General features: G+C 36.7%; 2 protein-coding genes across 2 annotated transcripts; both read right to left on the bottom strand.

Moving 5' to 3' along the window:
* Nucleotides 1-3753: 3753 nt before the first annotated feature.
* On the bottom strand, nt 3754-9282 carry LOC110895546 (endoglucanase 8). Its single transcript, XM_022142870.2, has 7 exons — nt 8995-9282; nt 8041-8448; nt 6858-6950; nt 6609-6770; nt 5369-5480; nt 4908-5071; nt 3754-4339 (listed from the first exon to the last, which is right to left on the bottom strand). Exons 1-7 carry the CDS (start codon nt 9223-9225, stop codon nt 4016-4018), a joined length of 1494 nt encoding a protein of 497 aa, XP_021998562.1. The 5' UTR covers nt 9226-9282; the 3' UTR covers nt 3754-4015.
* A 2278-nt stretch (nt 9283-11560) lies between these two features.
* On the bottom strand, nt 11561-18047 carry LOC110895545 (ATP synthase subunit beta, mitochondrial). Its single transcript, XM_022142869.2, has 9 exons — nt 17447-18047; nt 16724-16799; nt 16540-16628; nt 16322-16439; nt 16128-16231; nt 15877-16035; nt 15141-15365; nt 13733-14044; nt 11561-11932 (listed from the first exon to the last, which is right to left on the bottom strand). Exons 1-9 carry the CDS (start codon nt 17918-17920, stop codon nt 11822-11824), a joined length of 1668 nt encoding a protein of 555 aa, XP_021998561.1. The 5' UTR covers nt 17921-18047; the 3' UTR covers nt 11561-11821.
* Between the last annotated feature and the right edge of the window lie 7726 nt (nt 18048-25773).

Here is a 25773-nt window from a genome sequence, read left to right as displayed (position 1 = left end):
AAATGATCTCTTACATGCCTATAGGTTTTGGCCAGCTCATTATTTGAATCTAACATCAGCTTTATATCTTGTATGATTTCAGCATCAAACGAAACATAATTGAATTTTGAGGCTCTTTTAGATTCACTGTAAGTAATTTAAATAATGATTAGCTAAAAAATTGTTGAAAGAAAACAACTATATAAATAACAAATACTGATTGTGATATAATAAATATAATGAATCCAGATTGTGAACTACATACCATAGCATCAGGCTTATCAAAATCACCATTGGGTCTGTAGTAAAAATAATCAGACGGAGCAAACGCAATATTGTCATAAAAATAAAATATCCGGAAACTTTGTAATGCCTCTTCATACTGAAATACGAGCCATGATCCAGATTGTAGTTTCAAAGTTTCAACTACAGAATACCACCCATTGTAGAAATAACAGGAGTTTCCTAATTGATATACCTTGACTTCAAACACCTGACCATTAGTTGTCCGGACTTTGGCAAAGCCCATTGGATAGTTAAAGTCTTTAATCCATTGTTTATATTTTTGGGGCAGAACCTATGTATAAATAAATTAAAATCAGAAACTGTCTAATATGATATTATAAAGAAAACTAAATTCGCCATAACCGAGTTTAAAATACTAACCAAACATTTCCTTTTGTTGTCATCCATGTAACAAGCAAACCCATACAACCTTCTAACATACAACTATTAGATAAAATATAATGAATATCATTAATAAATAAAAGAATAAAATGTTAAAAGTTATTCTATATATTGCAATAAAAAAGAGTGTAACTAATAGACTAAATCATTAGATAATGTTATTATGATCTTTTCTACAAAATGATAGGAACACAAACAAAGAGTTGAAAACAAAAATGTATCATCTCTACCACGATACACTTGATATTATTTGAATTTGAATGAAATCGAGATTCATTAAAAATGCTCAACTTGTATTAAGGCTTAGTGAGTTCATTGATTCAATTATCAACCCAAACACCTGTTGCTAACCCACCCAATCAACTGTTGCTAACCCACATTCAATCTACTCTTGACTCCAAAAGTACCTACTGTTGCTAATGCACATTCTACCTACTGTTGACTCCAATCTACTGTTGACTAATGCCATGTTGCTAACCAATTATTCAATCTATTGTTCCAACATATAACCCAATCCACTGTTGACTGACTAATTATATTTATCCGCATCAAGTGCAAATCACAACAAATACTTTCACATCCGAATTTATAATAATTTGTTAAGTCAATTGCAATAACACTTAATATTATCAACAAGAATATAAAAGACAAAATTGATCAATAATTATTGTAACATAACTATACTAAACATATATAACTAAGCAAACATCAAAAATATTATAACTCAATCTGTTGAAGACTAAAATTATCTATCTAATATTTGTCAATGTCAAGAACACCAAGTGAAACTATACTAAACATCATAATCTTACAAATTCTTTATATAAAGTCTCATAAATAGTTGTTTTTAACTTCAATCGATCAACTGTCGTTTTTAACCTTGCCCTAAACGAGATGATATAAAATAATTAGACAAATACCAAAAGTATAAACCTCAATCGATCATCAATACAAAGTTACATATGAAAATCAAAAGTATTATACATGGAACACAAACACAAGAACGGAACACAGAGGAATGATTGATCAAACAACAAAAACATACATTCCTGGTATAATAAGTTACCAGAAGAAAAGATTTTAGAAGAAGAAACTGTTGGAAACACATATAGATTACCTGTAGATGATGTCGCAAAGAGCTTGAAGAAATTCAGTCTTTTCTTCCTCACAATTTCACTTTGAAGGATGTAAATATCCGACACCCAAGGTTTTAGGGCTATGTTCTGTATTTTATAGAAGTGTTCTAATGGGCTTGAACACACGTGGCCCATTTTGAGTACAGATTGGATCAAATGTATGCCTTTTTGATTATTTAACAATGGTTCTTTACTGCATTGTACACTAACATTGTGTCAAAAAAAATTAAAGTCATATATAATAAGTGATTAGACAACATAAAATTAGTTCATGTGTTCATTTTAGACAACATATTACCAAGTACTTAGCTTATTTGTATATCAACCATGTTCACTAACACATAATTTCATTAACATTGTTTTATAAAGATATGTAACTAAATGCAAAGAATTTAAATCTTATATTATAATCTGTTTTTTAGTAATTGTTTTCGATCGTTATTAAACATACTCGTGTGTTCACACGGGTGTTACAACTAGTTTAAATAATGATTAGCTAAAAAATTGTTGAAAGAAAACAACAACTATATAAATAACAAATAAATAGTTTTAAGATTTTGAGGAATACCTAAATAAGCTTTCCCTATTTGAAAGATCAATATCTACATCAAATATATATAGTTGTGCAAATTTTGGTTTGGACCCATCTTCACAAATAAGACTTCCCATGTTATGATAATTTCCACCACTAATTTTATATATGAATGAAGCATTTCCTTTAACAATTGTGAGTACAAAATAACGATCCATAATAGTTGTTTTAACTTTGACTCCTCTATCGTTAGTATTTCTTTATCTCGCATTCAACATTACCAGATCGTTTAAGCTTGTTTCCTCCATCATCATAAATCATGAATTTGTATTATCTAGATCGCTCCACATCTACAAAAGCACTAGTAATGATCCAAAGCAGATTCCGTTCCGTGAAAAGAATTTTTTTCACAAAATAGTGAGGTATGGCTATGATATATGCATGATATGTGATCGAATTTAAATATTAAAATGCTATAAAACATGCCTAAAAGGTAAAAATGCAACTAACAATAAACAAAGAAACATTTGCAAATTGATTATAAGCATCATAAAATATAAAATGTGATGGATAAATTGGATCTAAAAAATGTTTATGCCAACAAACTCTAGGTAATTGTTTTACTTGGATTAGGATCAAATACAAAGGATCCTAATTGTAAGAAGTGTAAGAAGGATTTATAGAGTGACAAGTGTCCAATAACCTAAAAAAACCCACTACACAAAAAAACCCCACTAAAAAAAAAAAAAAAAAAAAAAAAAAAAAAAAAAAAAAAAAAAAAACCTTAAACATCCACCACCACCAAAAACCTAAACCCCCACCCCCACCCCCGTCCCCCCCACATCACCCACCCAAAAAAAATTTTTTTTTGCCGAGGGGGTGGGGTTTAGGTTTTTGGGTGGGGGTGGGGGTGGGTGTTTAGTTTTTTTTTAGATTTTTTTTTTAGGTTTTTGGGGGGTTGGGGGGGGGGGGGGGGTTAGGTTTTTTTATGTTTTTGGGGGGTGGGGGGTTAGGTTTTTTAGGGGTTTTTTGGGTGAGGTATAGTTTTTTTTTTTTTTTTTCCGGGGGGGGGGGGGGGGTTAGGTTTTTGGGTGGTGGTGGGGTGGGGGTGGGTGTTTAGGTTTTTGGTGGTGATGTAGTGGGTTTAGTTTTAGCTTATTGGACGCTTGTTATTCTATAAATCATTCTTACAATTAGAAGCCTTTGTAGAATAACTTTACCCTGTTTTACTTGTCTAATAGTCGATTTACTTCAAATTATACCTTGTTTGGTTATAATGTTTTATAAATTGGCGATTCCAGTAATTATTGCAAACATATTTGAAATGGTTAACCAACTTAGATATTAGTTATATCTCTTAAGCTTGACCCACAATTATACATATATAACTAATAAAACAAGTCTTGTGTAACACTGCTATTAAATCCGAACATAACATGTTTAACTAAACAGTAAAGGTTTACATAGACAATGCTTCCTTAATTACCATAGTTTAACAACAAAAAGAGAATATGAGATGCCACCATGTCGGAAATCATAGATTCAATAACAAGTAGATACAATTGCAACTTTTCCATATTGGAAAATATGATTAATAATAGCGGGTTATATGGGTAACGAAACTAAACAAGTTAGGGTGACCTTTTTGCGCACCACTACGAGTCAGAGCACCACTATAAAATCAAGGGTGGGCTGCAAAAAAGGCCAATAGTCCCACCAACGGTGCGTTTATATACGTTGTGGGCTCTGATTCTTGAAAGAAGGGTCTAGAGTCGGGAAATGCATCGGTGGTGTTGGGCCCACCGACCACAGCTCCGACCAATACGTTTGGGTTTGGATCTGGGCTTAGGAAGTAACGGGACCCGGCCTTGCAGCCTATGTGAGCTGGATGGGCTCTAACCGAGGGTAATGAACTGCCCCTGTGGTGAATCCGTTGTGGGTAACGGGCCCCGTATCCTACCATGTAAGACATTTTCATCGGATTATCCCCAAGTATATAGTTCACCTGTGAACCAAACAAAAGATTTAGAATCAATAGAATAGCACTTATCGTAGACTTATATTTGGGCTTGAACGAGCCCTGTCAGGCTTAACTGATCTTGACTAGACTAAACTAGACTAGACGATTTTTGGCACCATTAGGGCTTGGATGGGCCGAAAACGAGCTTTAAAAACAAGCTTTTGGGGCTTCTGGGCCTAAAGTCTTTGGGCTCAACCAAGAGTAGGACCAGACTTAAAAAGTGCATTGAGCAGGTAATGTTTGTGTGTAAAAGGTAAGACAACATTATAACCGTTATCTTGGGTAGGATTCAAAAGTGGGCCCGTGAATATTTACAGCCATCCATTTGGCAACAACCCAAGTCATGTGCATGGGCCCAACGGTAACACCTAATTTCAAAAAGCCCATGAGTGACACCAACCAATCAATTATCGCATCATAAGATTCCATATATGTGACATTTTTTCCAAGACACTGTTCTTTAACCAAAAAAAAAAAAAACATGTTTTCGATATTTGATTAACAATATTACCATGTTATAAAAACTAAAAAGAATAATAAAGATTTAATTTACCTGACGTCGGGCCAAGTTTTTGAGAAGAGCAGGGGAAGCTGATTTACCGCCACATGTCACCACATGATTGGCATGGCTAAGATAGTTAGAATAGGCCAACAATAGGAAAGATAGTGAAGTTACATGTTGCATGTTACTTCCTCCAGCTTTAAATATCAATCCACCTAATTTATGACCAAATCAACATTCAATAAACAAATAAATAATCATCTTAGGGTTAAAAATAAGAGAAAATAATTTTAAAAAATAAGTGATATTCTTTGGGTGTATCATGCTTCTATGGTCTGATACGCAAATCTTTGGTCGTATATCTAATTTTACTCACCTAAACTATTAATATTTACAATTCGTATGCAAATACCAATGCATAAGTGATACGAGGAACGTTTCGTGTCACATTAGTTTAAGTCCTTATATAGGTATAACACACTTGGAAAATAGAATGTTCTCTAAAAACGAACCTGGTGAGTATTGAACTTCAAGGTGAGGCGTTCCGGGACATAATGAACAGATAAATGCATCAGCATTGTTTTGAAATGATTTTAGATCAGGAGATTTTCCCATTAACACTTCCTGCATAAATTGTGAGGTCACTATCTGTCTAAGCTTTATGAAGGAATACTAATTACATTCATCCATAAAAGCATGGGAATTGGATGGGAAGTAAGTAAGTGTCTTTATTCACATGCATTGTAGCAGAAAATTAGTGACTATAGGTGGGTCCCAATCAGTCCATCACATGATCCATAGAAACCTAAACTTGAATGGGTACAGACCTTATAATGCATAGGTCACATTCTATTTGAGAGTAAAGACACAATAGACATAGTCCCTGACATTTGTTGCTTAGAGTGGACACTCTTTATTTACAACATAACCATGTAAAGGATTTCGATTTTAGACCAAGAGTCCAACAATTCATGATTTGTCACAATGTGCTTTTTGACTTTTGAGAACCAGAAGCTGAAAGTAGTAATTCGGTAAAGAGTAAAATGTCATTTTCGTTCCTGAGGTTTGGTCAGTTTTGCGACTTTCGTTCAAAGGTTTGTTTATCCGCATTTGGATCCAAAAGGTTTAAACATGACAAGATTTTAAACCTTTTAGATCCAGATGCGGAAAAACAAACCTTTGCACGAAAGTCGCAAAACTAGTCAAACCTCAGACACGAAAATGACATTTTACTCTTCGGTAAAAGTAATTATATTATTATTTATTAATAACCAAACAGCTACATAATCTGTATGTTTCATCATACAAACTCTAGAAACTAGTAATGTTTGATTTGAAAACACATTAATAAATAAACATAAAAACTGATCTTGATAAATTGACCAATTCTTGTGTGAATATGGGCCAGGACGCACATGTGGGCTCCACTATAGAAATAAACATGATTTACACAGTAGAAATGAAGAAGCCATGTGACTTGCTGACACCTAAAAGGTATTAGGGTATGGGATATATTAATATAGACACCAGAATGAGAAGAGGAATATCGAGACACATACTATAAGACAAGAATTTGATAAGATCAGTAACAAAAGTCTTAACATGTTTCCTAATAAACAAGATAAATAATCCTACTCGTTAAAATGTTAATTGTTATGATTGGATGCAATTAAAAAATACTAATTATGTCAGAAATAACATGTACTGTGATTGTACAACTAAATTAAATAATAATGTTCCTTTTATATGTACCTTTGAAATGAGAACATTGATGCCTGCATGTTTGTTATCCCATCCAAATTCATTAATGGTGTCACCTGCCCTTAAGATGACCTCATTTCTTATTATGTACTCTCTGTATTGCCGTCTTCTTGATGCCTTGTGTAACCAAGCTGCTGCCCATAGCAATTCATCCTGATAAAACTAACTCATTAATACAAATGTTGCAGATAAAGTGAGTATAATTACATAAGCATCAGTTAAATTATATACTGATAATACCTGATAACCATTGTTGTCACAGTAAAACGGGCAAACAACAGAGTGCAAATAATTGCTATATGCACCTCTGTATGTGTCAGCAAACCGGAAGACCTAACGAAGATGAAAGTAAATGGAGGTAAGATAAACTGCTTTGGGAAGCGTTAAAGTTAACAGAAAATGTCCAGCTTTGGGTTGGGTCCCACTGGCTGTAAATAACAGTAAAAAAAGTGTATTTTATTTCTGATGTGAACTTATTAATGGCTGGAATGTGACTAAATTGACCAAGAAGCATTTGATATGGTAGAATAGTAAATGTAGTGCACAAAAGAATATGGCTTTGTTGCATACTTGCGTTCAAAGCAAGTCATATGTCTACAACGATACATGCAGATACAATAATATCTGTAAACAAAATCTAGTGAGTTATAAGTTGGTTATAGAAACAACGGAGGATTAAGGATATCTAACTCAAATATGTCATTTAACTAAGCACATTAACCATATAGTCATCGATTTTTTGTCAAAACTCACTATTGCTCTAATCATGACATGCGTCAATGTGTTGTTAGTTGTTTGTCTAATATTCTAATGGGTACAAAAGTTGTAGTCTACAATGTCTAATTAGTGAAAAAGCCACTAATGTTTAAGACAATTATGTAGGATATGTAACTTAAGTATGTCATTTAAACTATGCATATTAGCCATTTAATCAGTGACTTGTTTTAATTTATAAATTTGACAATAAGAAAACTTAGCAACTATCACTCGTGATTAAGACAAGTACGTCACACATATCAAAAACGGTTAAGTATACACAAAACTTAGCGACTATCGCTCTAATTCTAGCATGCAAAAGTAATAGACTACGATGCTTGTTTAGTGCAAAAGCCCCTAAATTTACGTCAATTATGACATGTGTCAACGTGTTACTGATTGTGAAAGTTGCTAATTCTACGCCAATTATGGCATGTGTCTACATGTAATAGTACAAAAGTAGCTAACTTTTGACAAAAGCTTGGCCACATGTGTCAATTTTGTAACAATTAAATCAATAAAGTTTTTCAAAACATCCAATAACCATTTTGTTTTTACATTTAGCCAATATGCTATTCACATGATCTCCCCTGTTTCAAACCATACAAACAATCCAATAACCAATAGCCACATACACCATGACAAAAACAACAACTACAAAACGTACCTTCACAGCACGGTTGAGAAGGATGCGAGAGTAAGCAGGGTCACGTGACCGGAAAACAATGGAAGCAGCTGCCAACGCAGCAGCAGTCTCCCCTGCCACGTCAGATCCAGGGTGGTTCCGATCAATCTTATACGCCGTTCGCAACGTATCCATATCCTCCGGCCTCTCCCAACAGTTATGGTCCGAAATAGCGTCTCCTACTTGAACATAAACGACGCCGTCTGTTGCCGTTGCTTTTAGTAAGTAATCAGTTCCCCATTTAACTGCCCTAACTGCGTTTCCGACCTCAGATCCCATTGTTTTTTCGAAATCTATCACGCTCCAGGCTAGCATTGTTGTTGTGAATGCCATTGGAAAACCGAACTTGATGTTGTCACCGGCGTCGTAGTATCCTCCGGTTAAGTCGACCTGCAGATTGAACAAAATATTCACAGGAAAAACAGATTTAAATCATGAACTCGCGACTTTGACGGTTTGACCTAAACGAAGCTTATCGGATGATAAAATGTTGAATAAAAACAAAATCAAACGCACAACCACACCACTGTAACAGCAAAAACAGAGTTATACCATGAACAAACGATTTTGACCTAAACGAAGCTTAACTGATGATGAAATATAAAACAAAAACAAAAACAAAAACAAAATCAAACGCACATCCGCAGACTGTAATACCAAAGCTTACAGGAAAACACACATTTAGATCATGAACTAACGATTTTGAGCTAAACGAAGCTTAACGGACAGTTAAATAGTCAACAGAAACAAAATCAAACGCATAACTGCACCACCAAAACTCGTAGGAAAACACACATTTAACTCATGAACTTGTGATTGAGACCTAAAACGAAGATTATCGGTTAATACTTAATATACGTGCAAATCGTCAAAAGTAAACCTACATTACGTTAAACGGTTTAAATACACGTAAATACGATGAAAACAGTTACTTACTCCGGCGGAAGCTCCGTCGTGCAATGCGGAATGACTTCGCCACTTAACGCGTTGATCCGCCGGAAGTTTACCGGAACGCTGACCTTCGAAGAACAAAATGCACTTCCGGAGAGCATCGGAGTAGTCATGCGCAGTGGCAGAAGGAGCAAAAAGTAGTAAAAGAACAAAAACGGCGGGAAAAGTTGCCGGAAAAGCTGCCGGAGAAGTGACGGTTACAGCTTTTGGCGCCATTTGTTAGTTGCGGGAGTGAGAAGCAAGGGATGAGGGAAAAGTGGAAGCGGCGTCGTTTGGCTTTATAGAGAGAGAAAAGTAGGTCATTGGATTCTTGAGTATGGGCCAATGAGAGTGGGAAACGTGGTCGGGTCAGAAAGAATGGATGTGGGTGTGGGTTTGGATATCGATGAGCACAGGCTTTTGTTTGACTTGTGTAGTCAGTGGTTTGACTGGTCGGGTCGGGTTTGGTTTGGTTTTACCGGGTCGTGACGGTGATATGTTGTAAGTAACCGTTGCTACTCCATTTTCTAGTGTGTGTCCCCACATAGAATTGTGCCGTTTACTACAATACAATATTTTCACCCAACGGTTTTCATGGTGAATTCATGACAAATAGTTATTTTGTTGATTTACAAAATAGTTTTTATGATTTGTTGCCTTTTCTATATATTTTCATAAGTAAATAACTAACGTTGATTAACAAGAAAAACGCATAAACACTTGTAACTTTTGTCTTAATTGTAGTTTATAAAGCGCTTGTGTAAGTACCAAAGACTTTACACAAGTTCATTGTATTGTTGTTGTAGTAGATTACTTGACATTTGGTTTTTTAATTTCTTCGGGTCGAAACAAGTTTGAGTGAAATTGGTTCCAACTAAAATAATTAGAGTAGAAATGAGTCATTTTAAAAATAGAGTAAATTACATTTGGGTTACTTGTGTTTTAGTGGTTTTAACCATTTGAGTCTAAAATTAAAAAGTTTAACGTTCTGAGTTCATAACCGCTCATTTTATAACGTTTTGAGTCTCTGTGTTTTAGTGGTTTTAACCACTTGAATCCAGAATCAAAATTACTAGTGTTAAAAAGTTGGACTCAAAACGTTATAAATGAGCAGTTATGGACTCGGGGCGTTACAATTTTTTATTTTGGTCTTAAATGGTTAAAAACCACTAAAACGCTGGGACTCAAAAAGTAATATACTCTAAAAATAAGGTATCAAAACGAGCGTTATATTTATTTAATGACGGCTAGTGGTGATAGGTATTGGCAACAGTGGAGGAGACCCTAGCGGAGGAGGGGGCAACTAACGTGGTGGAGGGCGGTAGTGGTGTCGAAGAAAGAGACAGCAATAGCGGTACCAAAATGTTGGAGGCAATGGTGCTAAGCCGGTGACGCTTGTGGTTATGGTGGTGGCAATTATTGCATTTGTGGTGGCGACAGGCAATGGTTGTGATGTCGTTCACCCATTTGGGCTCATTTTGAGTTAGCATGTGTACTTAAGGACGACTTATTCTAACCTTGTTTAATTCGTGTCAACCAAAATTGAACACTTATGAGCACACCAAATGAACTTGAAGAATGTAATGTTTATCTTAATCAACTCAATTAACGGGTATTAATTATGATGTTTAATTTATCATCAAAATAACATTCTTAGAATAAAAGTTAGGGGACAACACTTGTTTCTAGAGCCAACAAAAGATCTTAATCGTGTTCAGGATGTGAATTGAAATAGTAGGAGTAATGTGAAGGCATGCAAGACAATTACCAAATTTGTCTTTTGCCTTGCGCCCCTCTACACCATCACGGTTTAAACGACTTTTTATGATCTCCACCTCAAACTTTGTGCTCTTTGCAATTTGCATCCGATTTGTTTATTCTTATTAGAAAAAAAAAAAATATATTTTATAATAGGATTATGGCTATAACATAATAATTTACTTTTTAAATTACTTTTATGTAATCAACTTATATTTTTATTGAACATATAATCAAAGTGCTCATCTTTTCTTTTTCTTTTTTTTCTTGGTTTAGCTTATTTTAATTAACATACCAAATATTGAAACATGGTAAGGTAATGAATTTATATAATGTGACATAGTAGAACAATTAACATCTTAGGTGTATCAAATATACGGGCTGGACTAGTTTAGCACATGATACCATAATTTAAATGCATTGGTTGTTAACTCTGATACCATTACGTTTATGCCCAAGACTAACTATTTTGGAGCGTTAGACACCGTTTCATAGGTCGTTATGTGCAGTGGCAAACCCAGGAACTATTTTCTGAGGGCACAGTCGGTATTTTTCCCTATAAAATACACGAATTTTATTTTCAAAAGATGTGCCCGCCCATCCACCCATTCACACGGGTCCGCCCCTCGTTGTGTGGTAACAGACTTTACTCTTGTATGTGGGGATACGCTGTACGCGTGTAAAATTAACTTTCCAGTCAATAAAACAATTCTATGTGAACTTGGGCATGAATCTGCCACACCCGGCCTTATATTCTTGTATTAGGAGATACTTTTTTAGTGCATCTAAAAGTACCGATTAGCCAAGTCCAAAAGGAGTCAAAACTCGAGCTTTAAAATCATCAAAAATAATATTAATATACAATCCCAACAATGGTTCCCCTTTATTATCTGGCAATAAAACAAGAGGGATTTCTGGCTAGGAGGTCCAACCTTTCTCTATCGTAAAACACAACTTAACAACGCAGTCAGTCTCCCGACAAAATCAAGTTTTCTGGAAACAGAACTCCCATCCCATGTACCCACCACCAAAATCAACAAATTATTATTCATTTTCTGAAGAGCGAAAGAAGATTCTAGGCATTATCCTTCGCAATCTTCTCGGCCTTAGCAATAACCTCATCGATTCCACCAACCATGTAAAACGATTGTTCGGGTAGGTCATCGTACTTTCCATCCAAAACCCCCTGAAAAAGGCCGACACGATTTTGAGCAAAATATTAAAAGCAAATCACATGAAAATGCAACTTAATGTGCACTTTTTACAAATATGGAAATGGAACATACTTTTTGTTGACTTCTATAATGTTACGCGCTATACTATTTATAACCAAAATATGCCAGTTTAACCATTTAACAAGCAACATGCTATGTTTTTAGCATTTGTGCTTGAGGCAACCAAATTACCAGTTTTTTACAATTTAATGCATACTAGCAATAACACCCGCACGCGTTGCGGCGTGAGAACATCGCAAACATCGAATGGATTAGTCCAAACGTCTTGTGATGCGATAACCATATGGAAACGCGCGTTTTGACGTATCGGATTGAACCCGAAGTAACCTATATAAGCATTGCGATTGGATCAAAACGTAAAGTAAATCGATTTTATATGTGATCCGACTCATACATAGAATAGAAACTACAACTTAACTCCACATGGTTCGAAACAAAATTTACGAGGCATGCATAAAATACGCACGAATACATATTATATTTGTCGTGACTCATCTCCCAAATTGAAACGTAGGCCAACTCAAATTTAAAGTACATAAAAATATGCACGTAAAAAATGGTTTTTTTGAATGAAAAAGTATTATATCTGACCTGACTCGTTTTCCAGAAAAAAGTTTACGTCGAAACATAGAGCAAATCATATTTAAACAGACACGTAAATAAAAATATGCACGTAAAAAATAGTTTTTTAAGTAAAAAAAGTATAGGGGTAAACTCGAAACAGATTATAGGTAAAAAACTTAATACTTAATAGGTTAAAAAGGTTCGTAAAACCGTGCCAAGTAGCACTAATGTCACACCATTGCTAGCGACCCCAACATCAGAAAAGTTCGTAAAAATAAAATAAATAAAAAAAGAAAAAAACAACACCGAACGAAAAGCAGACGTAAAATCGTTGAACCACGCACGCCCGTTGTTGTGTGTTAATACGAAGAAATTAGACCGAAACTTAAAACGTAGAATAGAATAAGTCGAACGGGGGGAAATAAACGTGTTGCGACGAACCTGTCAAATGGGAAAAAAATATACTAGAAAACGGTGAACCCCACACACATGTTGTGGTGTGTTAACATGCAAAATTTAGAACAAAACGTAAAACGAATAATTTGTGAAAGATGAAAGTTATGAGGGGCCAAAGATGAAAATAAAAAATTGTTAGCGGTTAATTGCAAAAGGAAAGTATTGAATTAGAAATGAAAAATCAATTTTTTTTAAATCTCCCCATGCATGGGATGCAACTCCATAAAGCAAGATTTTGTTGCTAATTTATAGTTTATAATTGCATATATTTGGAAAGAATTGGTATGTAAATTGCATTAAATGAATAAATGGTCACACAAAAGCATGTTGCGGTTTTGATCTAGAAGCTGATGCATTCAAATTTCAGAACGGTTTCTATTCAAAATTAAATAAAATAAGGAATACATTTAGAAGTTCTTCTCATCTAAATTAAAATACATGTTTTTTAGTGAAATACGTGAGATCTCAGCAGCCGGAAAAGGCACGAAAGTATAGATGTGAAAAAAGCTACAATTTTATTATTTGAAATAAGTCAACAAAATTTGATTAAATTTGTTATAACTTTTAGGTTCAGCTGTCTGTGCACGGTCTAGAATTTTAGGTTCAGTTCGGTCCAAAACCGGATTCTTTTTCCTATATTTTTATGAAACAAAGTAATTTAGGGCCTTAGGTTTGTTGTAGTGAAATTAAGACAGATTTTAATAATACAATTTAAAGCAAAATGAACTGACCTGGAAACTACCAATGCTTTCCTTCAATTCAACGTATTTACCAGGGGCACCAGTGAAAACTTCAGCAACATGGAAGGGTTGACTCAAAAACCTTTGAATCTTGCGAGCACGAGCGACGGTCAACTTATCATCTTCACTGAGCTCGTCCATTCCAAGAATTGCAATAATATCTTGAAGATTTTTGTAGTTCTGAAGAACTTTTTGTACACCACGAGCCGTGTTGTAATGATCCTCACCCAAAATGTGGGGTGAAAGCATACGAGATGTCGAATCAAGTGGATCCACAGCAGGATAGATACCAAGCTCGGAAATCTGTAAAATTATAGAATCACGGGCTGCATTAATATTTAGGCATTGATATTTAGACAACACGCACTAAATCGAAGGTAGCCATGTTGGCCTGTTTATGAGCAACATGATGATGTACGTTAAATTTTGCCTCTTAACGGTTAATGGATAAAAATAAAACATTGATTTGAGATTCTGAGGGTTAAATGGATATAGAGCGGGTCAAATGGTTCAAAAATAACATAATGCACATAACCTCCTAAAATAATTTTATGTCAAAAAGTAGGTTGTCAATGTAACAATACATCTACTGTAGCATACAAACAAAAAGTATTATTGTAAAACTCGAAAGAAGGGAAAAAGGATTTTCACTTGGGTTGACCCAACCGTTTTGACTTGCAAAAATCAATTATCTCATAAATCATGTTCATTCTAAGGTGATGCGTAGTGGGGCTTCATATGGCGCCATTTTCTCTCATAACGCCCCCATAACGCCCCGAACACCACTACGGGCGGCGTTATGAGGCAAAAAAAGTGGGGGAGCGCCATGGATATCGCGGCGTTGTGGAGGGAGGTTTGAAACCTTGGACCAATCAAAAAAAAGTTATTGTTTTTATAATTAATTAATAATATTGAAAATTATTAAATAGGCAATGATGGGTAGGGGCTTTATGACTACGGGCTCAAGTGATATAACGCCCCATAAAGCCCCCGTATGACGTGGCACGACACGTGTCGCATAACGCCCCACAAGGGGCTTTATGACTACACATGGCCTAATGATGACATTTAATCATACTTAAAATATTATCTATTGTAAAGTTCAAGAAAAGACTAAATATTTAAATAACGATTAAAGGTCAACTCAAACTCCATTTTCGAACTCTGTGAATTACAGTTTAGACCTATTGTCCAACTTGTAATAATCATTGTATCGAATACTAGGTTAAAAATACAGGTACTTGATCATACTTAAAACTTTGAGTGTTGTAAAATGAAACTTGAAAAATGAAATTAGTGGCGATAAGTCAACCAAACCCGTTTTGACTTGTACTAAAACATACCAGTTTTGACCATTACCCAACCTATCTGACCTGTCCTTTTAGGGGAGAAAGCAAACCTGTCGGGATAACACGGTGGTGGCATCCAAGTGAGCAAAAGTAGTGGCAGGAGCTGGATCTGTTAAATCGTCAGCAGGCACATAAATTGCTTGCACAGATGTAATGGAACCCTTTTTAGTTGTTGTAATACGTTCTTGAAGGCCTCCAAGATCTGTAGCCAATGTTGGTTGATAACCGACAGCAGATGGAATACGACCCAACAAAGCAGACACCTCAGAGTTAGCCTGCACGATTTAAAAAATAATTTACCAACCACACTTCCGTAAATCTATAAATAGTTTTTGAGTAAAATGTCATTCTCGTCCCTGAGGTTTGGCCAGTTTTGCGACTTTCGTTCAAAAGTTTGTTTTTCCGCATCTGCATCTAAAAGGTTTGAAATCTTGCCATTTTCATCCGGCTCGTTAACTCCATCCATTTTTCTCCGTTAATTCATGGGTATTTTATCCTTTTTTGTTAACTAAAAGGGCACTTCGATGTTTTTCACTTTATGTACAAGCATATAGCATAATGTACAAGAACTCAAAAGACCGAATTGCCCTTTAAGTCAACAAAAAAGACGAAAATACCCCTGGCTTAACGGAGATAAATGGATGGAGTTCACAAGATGGATGACAATGGCCAAGATTTCAAACTTTTGGATCCAGATGTGGAAAAACAAACCTTTGGACGGAAGTCGCAAAATTAGCCAAACCTCAGGGACGAAAACGGCATTTTACTCGATGTTTTTTAACTTACCTGAGTAAAACGGAAAATGTTGTCGATAAACAGAAGCACATCTTGTCCTTCAGCATCCCTAAAGTGTTCAGCAACAGTCAACCCGGTCAAACCAACACGAGCACGAGCACCTGGTGGCTCATTCATTTGACCATAGACAAGAGCGCATTTGCTCTCACTCTGAAAACATGAACAAGAATATACAAATGATCAGATAACACGGTCAAAATTAACGAATATAGTACAACTAACGTAAGGCTTGATACATGTACCTGTTTGTCACCTAGCTTGATGACACCACTCTCCATCATTTCTCTGTATAAATCATTACCCTCTCGAGTACGTTCTCCAACACCAGCAAATACAGAGAAACCACCTGGTAATACAAAATAAATATTGGTCTATAAGAAATGACAATCAGATTACGATGTTAAAATGTATCAAATATATACTAAAATCTACTTACCATGAGCCTTGGCAACATTGTTAATAAGCTCCATAATAAGAACAGTTTTTCCCACACCAGCACCACCAAACAGCCCAATCTTTCCTCCTCTTTGGTATGGTGCAAGAAGATCGACAACCTTGAAAAGATCATAACAGATTATTATGTTTCATTTTTATAACAGTGTAACAATACTTAAATGATTGTGTTACTCGTGTACTTTTTCATTCATGAAATACCTTAATACCAGTGACAAGAATCTGTTGTTCAGTTGCCTGTTCAACAAAAGCTGGGGCTTCTCTATGAATTGGTAAATAGTGATCGGTTTCTGTTGAAATGAGTTTAAAAAAATAAGATAACTGTTGTAGAAGAATAGATGAAACTGATGCTTGTATGCTACTCAGTGGGAAACAAGAGACTTACTGATTTCTCCTCTATGATCGATAGGCTCTCCAATAACATTAATGATACGACCAAGGGTGGCTCTACCAACAGGCACCTATCATCATAACAACAGATGCAATAATTTAGCGAAATAACAATGCATACTAAGATAATATAAACATCAATCATGAAAGGAATGTAAGTCTTGTAAGACATAAATAATCTTTGTAAGTCAATCATGAAAATATGTAAGTAATAAGCATGAAAGAAATGTAACTATGTAAGTCATCAATCACAAATAATATTTGTAAGTTTCAAGCATGATGTGTGTTACGTTGAACAGTGACAATCACCAATCGCTCATTCGTAAGTTTCTCAATCTAGTAGCAATAAAACCAAACCAGCAGATTAAGCAAATACCCTAGACTATAAAGAAAATGATAAATGTTTCTGTTAACAACAAAATAGAACTATAGTCTATACCATTAAAAAATCACTCACTGTATATTTGTATACAAATTTGTATACAAAATAGAACACAAAATGTAGCTACAATTTAACCCACATTGGCCTATAATCCAATACATACACTAATAAAACCATGAATACATACATATAAACACATCAATGCACTAATTTCATTTTATATAACAAAATATTCATATTTATATCCAATCAAATTATCATCAAACTTCACCATTTCAATACAAGTAACTTCAAAACCCTAATATCTTCAACTTATTAAAGCAACTAAACGCTTACAGTGATCGGAGAACCAGTGTTGAGAACACGTTGACCTCTAACAAGTCCTTCAGTACCATCCATAGCAATAGTCCTCACCATATTCTCCCCCAAATGTTGCGCCACTTCCAAAACCAACCGAATCTGATTATCCAAAACCTCAAGAGCCGTAAGGATCGGCGGCAAACCCTCACTAAACCTAACATCAACAACAGCACCGATCACTTGACACACTTGTCCGATAGAACCGGCGCCGGTGAACTCATCGGTGATCTTGCCGTCATGAGATCCTGAAACAGGAGGTGCTGGTGGCTGAGATGGAGCGGCGCCGGCTGACGTGGCGTAGTTGACTGCACGGTTGAGGAAGTAGCCGGTAGGGGAGGTGTGGGAGCGCGTGCGTGTGGTGGATCTAGCGGCGTGAGTGAACGGAGATCTGGACGGAGTGCGGTGGAGATTGGAGCGGAGGAGGGTGGCGAGTAGCCGCCGGGAAGACATGGCGGAGGAAGTCAAGGGTGTGTGTGTTAGGGTTTGAAACCTGATCTGAAATGAAGAAATTTTCTTGGGGTTTTCAACTTTTAGAAATATTTAGAAAATTGTTTTTGTATAGAGGAATCACAAGAGAATCTTAGAAAATATGTAATGGGACTTTATAAGGGCATGAAAGATTTTGATAATGCCCTTACACCATTACTCATGGGCATTATAGGGGCATGAAGAGTGAGGGGCATTTCTACAATAATGCCCAAAAAGAAGAAAAATAATGGAAAGTAATAAATGAAATGGGCATTAACCATTACACCTTTTTAAAAGGGCATTATGATGATAATGTGGTGAAAAATGCCCCTTAGTAGGCATTAACCATTACTTATGGTCTTAGGGTGAGAGGGGCACTCCTCTTTTAGGGGAGTCTCTTCTTTTACTCACACCCAATCAGCACATGTCATGTCAACTCCCTTCTTAGACCATGTGTAGTGGTTAAACAATATAATGCCCCCACCATGGGGCGTTGTGCGCCATGTGGCAGCCCAGTCAGCAAAGGGCATTATTGGGCGTTTTTACAAAATGGGTGTAATGGGGATGTGGGGTATTATGTTAAATGAGATGTAAAATAATTTAATAAAAAAAAACCTCAAAAAATTCTTATTGGATAACATATAAATGAGATGGAAGATGATTGTAGAAGAGGATTGGGGCAAGGCGTTTTAAACATAACGCTTAATCAAATTCTTTTTCAAAAAAAAAACGCTCTAAAACGCCCCATGTAATGGGTTCCGGACGTTTTGGGGCGTTATTTTGCAATTTTTTTTAAAAATCACGCCCCACTACGGGTGGTCTTAGGGTGGAGGGTATAAGGGTGTTTGAGTGGGTTCACCGATCGGTGACCACCCCCTTTGATTGACTTGGGTGTTTAAGTTAGAGAGAAGGTGTGAAATTCGGTAACTTATTACTGAAAATGGATAGAGTGATGAGAGGAGAGGAGAGAGATAGGATGGACCAATGAGGTTTTTTTTTTTTAATTAAGAAGTGTTTGACTATACCCTCTGATTTCACTCAAACACACTAAGGTGTTTGAGTGTTAACATGGCATAATATTATTGGCTAGAATTTCACTCAAACACCTAAAGTGTTTGACTATACCCTCCAACCTTAAGTCCCCTATTTCGCACTCAAACGTTGGCATCACTCCACTCACACAATTATTTTTTTATAAAAAAAGAAGAAAAAAATATGATTGGTGGAAAAAGAGTGGACCCACATTAACAACCAATCACCCCCTCTCTCTCTCTCCTCTCTCTCATGCGGTAACTACACCCCGATCTTGGTCACCGAATTCACTCACCGCGGGGATGGCGGCGGTGTTCCCGCTCGGGGAATGGGGTCACCGCTTGCCTCCCCGCATAGTGCCCCGTACCCCCTTATTTCGTTATTCGTTTTCTTCGTTTTAATTACGGTGGAAATGAGATTTATCGATATGTTTCTCAAACGATTAGGAAGCTCCTTCCAAGTTATTAATTTTTAGAGAGTTAAGCGTTGTTTGTTTTTCCAAAGGTAAAACTTCTACAGTCTGTGGTCACATTTGCAAAAATCTGTAGTTGAAGAGATGGATTAAATCTCTGCAGTCTGCAAGAAGAACACTCTTTGTTTTTTAACGTCTTCTCCTAAATGGTACATGATCCTACACATGTCGAGAAGAATCCTCGAGAAACCTTGTCTCTTGTGGCTTCTGATTGGAGTGGTTTTACAACAAACTCCAAAACCCAAACAAACCACCACTGATGACCAAGTTGGAAGCACCATGGACTTTTGGCAATCAGGAATCAGCGCAGTGCCTCCATTAAAGACAAAACCATCAGCCTCCCCTATTTTTGAATCCGTTAAAAGGTGCTATGAATGGCTTCAAGTATTCGTTTCAGCTTTTCAAGCAATTAGATTTGTTTTTGTTCATTAAATTATTTGACAATAACAAGCAAACCAACATGAAATTATGACAAATAACAATTAGCAGCTCCAATGAGTCAAAAGAGTTAAAATAACTTCCATAAATAACCTACAAAACAATGAGGAGGGGAGCGACAACGGCGCATGGAGGGAAGGAGGAGGGGAGCGACGACGCAACGTGGAGGGAGGAGGGGGAGGTTTCGGCGGTGGCGTGGAGAAGAGGTGATCGGATTGTCGCGTTCCGATCAAAGATAATATTTATAGTCCCGAATTACCCTTAACAATGCGTTGGTGGTAGTAAGGGGTCGAACCACGAAGAGTTTGTGGTTTGCGTATGGACATGATTGATTTTAGATGTTGTCACTTTAATTATGAAGCTTGCTATTAATTCGATTGATTGTTTGTTTGAAAGTGAGTCGGAATGAACCGACAATTTTGTTTTGAATTATTTAACTACGAAAAGCTTAGACGATTGCATGAAAACTTAACAAATGGTTTGAAACAATATATGAGAACAAGGTTCACACCCGGTTCGGTAAGTGAAGTCCTAGGGCTTCTACACGTTTTAGATTCAATTCAATTGTAAATATGACTAACGAATTTAGTGTTGTGAGGCTTAGGTGCCAGTAGCTATCAACGTTACAAAGAACGGACAAAGATGCACTTCGTTACCAATAATATGTAAATTCTAACCTAGACAATGCATGATTGCACGTAAACATTTCGTAAAGTCAAATCTAATCTTTACTCGACAATTTACGAATTCAATACAAATACAAGACAATTGTCATATGTTTCAAAATCAAATCACAACTTGTCACCAAATCAAACTAAACACAATGTTTAAACCCTATACACTTACAAAAACCTACACCGGGGTGAAACCCACAAGAATCTAGCCGCTCATAGTCGAATGAACGCGATCACCGGATGGTTGGAACTTGAACATCATCATTTGAAGCTTTGAATAGGTGAGAATGGTGATTAGGGTTTAGGGTGACTGGTGGTGATAGGTGGATTAAAGGATTAGTGGTGATTAGGGTTATGGAATGGGTGTTGATGATGAATTCGGATCAAGATGGATGTTGTGGATGGATTAGGGATGATTGGTGGTGAGTTATAGGTTCTAAGAGATGATTTCAAACTCAAAATGAAGTGTAACTCCTGAAAATGGTAAAAAAAAACAAGTGATATATTCGTCGCCATCATTCAAACACCAAAATTCGCGACTGGGTAAAAGGAAGGTCGTCAGCGACGCCATGTGTAAGTTGGTGTTTTCAGCGACGACCTAATCTCCTGTCTACGGATGTTTCTGACGACGGGATTTCTAAGTGGCGTCGCTGACGACCCATATGGGCGTCAGCGACGATGCCTCCAACTCTTGATTTCCGTTTTGAACGTTTCTCGCTCCCGGTTGACCCGTTTTCCATCCAGATGCTTCGTTTAGCTCCCGAATAGCTCCTTAAACTCTGTTAGACTTGCAAAACACAACTCACATTAAAAGTAGGCTATTCGAAACTAAAAGTCACGTAAAAACATCAACTTAAATATAAACGAACATCGGTTTTCGACCACGTATCAGAAGGAGGAGGATCGGCGGCTGTGTGGAGGGGAGAGGGGATGAGATAGATGGGGAGCTAGGGTTTTTTTTTGGTGTTTGTGTTTGTGGTATCTAGGCAAAAAGAAAGAATGGAGAAGAGGTTTGAAGGCTTGAATCCACATCTGCCCCAAGAAGAGGACTGGCATACATTTTTTAATCACTTCGAGAAAACAAACATACCGCAGACTCAAACGTATGCATGTGGTCTGCGTGGGGCAGACATAAGAGGTCAAGAAGAGCTTTTCACAAAAAAAAACAAACACCCCCTTAGGTAATTTGCAATATGTTATCTTATATCAATGTATGTGTCGTCATTTATTCCTCTTTTTCTTATACATGATAACGTGTAAGGCCCCAAACCCATAAGTCCTCTACGTTGGATATTAAGCATCAAAATATAGTTCTTAAACTGATAAATGTCATAACCAGCAACGGAAACATCAAAAATTAAGTACATCAAGTCAACAAGTTCAACAAAACAATCAATAACGTAATAGGTCATTTAGGGTCAGTTCCTTTGAGTAAGGTAGTGTCACACCCCCAAAATCCACCCGCGGAGTATCACCGCTTGGAGGCGTGATTGACCAGGACCAAGCTACCAATCATATTGAACAATATATAAAGTAAATGTAATTTAACCAAACCAATATGAAAGGTGTTTAAAACATAAGTATAATATCGACGTTTAGCGGAAGCATAAAAGTAAACCCAATCATAAGTATAAATATGAAATGTCATAATGTTTAACAAAGCAATCACGATCCTTGTCCACAACGACCGCGCCTCCCAGTGCAAGCTCCATGTGTACCTAACGACCTGCAAGGCATGTAACAGAGAGTCAACAACTAGTTGAGCGAGTTCACAGTGGGTTGTTTAGTAATAGTGTTCATTTCGTAAACCGTTTGTTTGTTTAGTAACCCATGTATCGTTTATAATTACATCGCGGCCCTCCAGGCATGTTTGCGAAGATTAGTGGGGGTTTCCCATGTATTGTAGACTAGTTTTATTTGTATCACGGCCCTCCAGGCATGTGTGCGAAGTTTAGTATCAGTATCGCGACCATTCCAGGCATGTGTGTGAAGATCAGTATCAGTATCGCGGCCATTACAGGCATGTGTGCGAAGAGTAGTGGGGGCTTCCCCATGTATCACTAGTCTAGCAGTATCTATAAGTGACCTTTCCCAAACGAGGTCAGTAGTACGTAATTCCCATAACCATGTAAGTACAATCAATCAATCAAACCCATTCCCTACCCCGGGAATCCCATGCCTTAGTAAGAGTGTGAACTCACCTTGGTTTACTCGGTATGCTAAGTTATGTGCTCAAGTAAATCAATCAAGTCCTAAAGTGCATGTATACGAAATCAGTTTGTATTCACGAAGTTTGCATATAAGTACAATCACAGTGGACAATGCATTAATAATCATCGAGTAGCACATTGCACGTATTCATAATCATACAAGTCATGCACAACATTTAACGGCAGTTAACTAACCAGGTTAACTCTTAACACAAATACACTAAGTTACTGTGCAAAGTTTCCCATTCGGCGAAACGCCCCCTGTTTCGTCGTGCACCCTCTCCGACGAAACACTTCTGTTTCGTCAAGGTCGTTTCGTCGCAACTGGTCTTCGGCGGAGCACTTGTGTTTCGCCGTGTTCGTTTCGGCGAGATTGGTTTCGGCGAAACACATCTGTTTCGTCGAAGTCAGCGTTTCGTGGAACATCTGTTTCGTCGTAAATCAGTTACGTGTAGAACCCTAATTGCCGTCATCAAGAAACAGCAATCATACTGATGTGCTGAAAATGGGTTAATTAAAAACAACTAAAATTAACCTAATTCTAGACTCTCTAAGTTTTAAATTTATAAAACTAAGACTCTCTAAAACCTAAACCACACAACCGACAAGTGTACCGATCGATGCAATATAGCCTAAGGAAGTCCGAGTATCGAACCCAAGAGACTCTACTAAATTACGCTAATGACTCTATCTAGACTTAGACTGACACGGACTTTAACTAATTGTTTATTCGATGGGGGGTTTTCTAAATATCCTAAAAAATAATAAAATACTAAACTAGAAAAATCAAAGAAAAGACTAAACACGAATGTGGACGAAGACTTTGACCAAAGGCAATGAAGACTACCTAGGCTAGATGCAAGCTAAACTCAGAATGGATTTCTATTCGATAATTTTGTGGTGTGGAACCGGGATCTTTGGATACTAAACCTATTAAGACACCACTAAGCCCCTCAAACACTCTCAAGGCGATTCTTATGGCACTACCTAGGCTGTTACGCTCACCGGTTTTCTAGATTTCCTCTCAGTCCTCTAGTTTCTTGAAAGTGCCTATATAAGACGCTCTACCTCTCAGCGCGAACGTCTAAAGCAACTACGGGTTTTAATCTTGGTTTAATAGACTATGGAATGTTAAGGACTTATAACCAAACCGAGACCTATTAATAACCTCGAGCCTCTCAGCGACAAGTTTAGCAACACACTTGATTTTATTAAATTACCGAATATTGTTTCTAAGGTTACTTACGCGTTTTCACCTTAAAGGATTAATGACCTATTACGTGATATAGACACTCACCTAAATCAAGAACCCTAATATAACCCTATTTTGTGATAAAGACCATCACCAAGGATTATATGAAACAAATATCAATAATAAAATAGTCACAAGCACGCATACGCACCAAGTTAAATTACCATAGCTTTTACAATGCAAGAAAAATCCACAACCACGCCAAAAATCAAATAAAAATCCAAACTTTATTTAACTATTGTCATTACCTAGGTAGTTTAAGATATTTAGCCAAGAAACATAATCTTAAAAACAATCAAACAAGGTTTAGAACAAGAATTCATTAGAATAAAACAAGTAAACTAGAAGGTAAAAGAAACCGAATAATAAAACCCGGTAGTTCCTTGTTCTTCAAGCTTCCCGCTCGATCCCCGTGATTCCGTAGCCTTGATCCTTGCCAATAAAATTCGTCCCTGATGAATCTGCTCGTTCTATGGCTGTTTCCCCCAATTTTGCGTCTCCGTGCGTCTGATGTTCACGGCTCGTCCCGATGATTCCTAATATATATGTTGATGTTCGTGAATGCCCCCAGCCGTCAATAGCCCTTCAAATATATCCAATTCCCTTTTTCATGTATGCTTCTCTTTTCTGCCATTCAATCCAATCCATGCCACCCTCACAAAAATGGGCCTTGTTCACCGAATTGTTGAAGTATATGTGGGCCTGATGCTTGTCGAAATAATAGGCCAAATCCCACTGATGTTATTGAATTTTGTAATACTAGGAATAGGAATACTCTGCTTTTTTTTTTCGAAATATATCAAGTCCTCCCACAACAGTTATCAATATATGGCTTTATCTATAGGCTCGGCCCACTCACAGAAAATAGCTGCAAATTTCAACTCGGCCATTGACACTCCGCTCTGCCCAACTGGCTGGTCATTTCCATATTATTCGTTTTTCCTCCATTTGCACCAGGACCTGGCACAACACAAGATAATATAATATACACTAAAAACTAAATAAAAATAAATAAAACTAATACAATAATTATACAATTTACACGGGACAAATATGTGTATTTTACCCCACATCAAATATCCCCACACTTAACCTTTTTTCGTCCTCGAAAAAGAATTATGCAAAACGGAATCATAGACGAAATAATTATTCGGGACAAAGTTTATGTTAATTTATTTAAAACTGAAACTTGTGTTAGCCGCGATTGCAAGTATAATGATCCTTTTAAACCCAACCCGGTTCCAAGCCCTTATCATGCAATTTAGCTTCAAATATGGTCAATCTACCTAGGGTCTCACACTAGAAATCGCAGGCCCATCTAATCCCACCTCAAACTTATAGGACAAAGAGAACGATCACTGGACCAATTCCCAACCGTCTTATATCAAAACCAGGAGAGTTTATAATCAGATTTTTTTTTCTTTTTTTTTCATTTTTTTTTTCGTGAGTCTAGACGGTGCTTTCCCAAAACAAGAGGCAGTCCGGCTGTAGAGTCGCTATCCCCAACCACAGACTACTTAGTTTCGGTACTTTTTATTATTATTTTTTTCTTTTTATTGCTTTGCACGGTCGATTTCACACACCCTAGCGGTAATCTTGCTGTAGAGTCGCTATCCCCAGCTCAGACTACATAGGAATGGCTACTTTCATTTAGTTTCTAGCTCACTTTTTATTCTATTTTTTTTTATGATCATAAACTCTAACGGCTCTAACTTATAACGGTGCCCCTTATGTTATTATTGACGGTTTCAATTTCC

Source organism: Helianthus annuus, chromosome 12, assembly GCF_002127325.2.
Source record: "Helianthus annuus cultivar XRQ/B chromosome 12, HanXRQr2.0-SUNRISE, whole genome shotgun sequence".
Taxonomy (NCBI): domain Eukaryota; kingdom Viridiplantae; phylum Streptophyta; class Magnoliopsida; order Asterales; family Asteraceae; genus Helianthus; species Helianthus annuus.
The sequence above is the reverse complement of the archived record's forward strand: the minus strand, read 5'-3'. Positions and strand labels throughout refer to the sequence as shown.

Coding starts and splice junctions, on each gene's coding strand:
- LOC110895546 (XM_022142870.2), bottom strand. CDS start 9,225: ATGGCGCCAAAAGCTGTAACCGTCACTTCTCCGGCAGCTTTTCCGGCA. Junction 6,771..6,857: donor GTGACAACAATGGTTATCAG/GTATTATCAGTA, acceptor TAGTTTTATCAG/GATGAATTGCTATGGGCAGC. Junction 4,340..4,907: donor AAAACTTGGCCCGACGTCAG/GTAAATTAAATC, acceptor TTTGGTTCACAG/GTGAACTATATACTTGGGGA.
- LOC110895545 (XM_022142869.2), bottom strand. CDS start 17,920: ATGTCTTCCCGGCGGCTACTCGCCACCCTCCTCCGCTCCAATCTCCAC. Junction 16,629..16,723: donor CGATCATAGAGGAGAAATCA/GTAAGTCTCTTG, acceptor TCATTTCAACAG/AAACCGATCACTATTTACCA. Junction 15,366..15,876: donor ACATTTTCCGTTTTACTCAG/GTAAGTTAAAAA, acceptor TAAATCGTGCAG/GCTAACTCTGAGGTGTCTGC.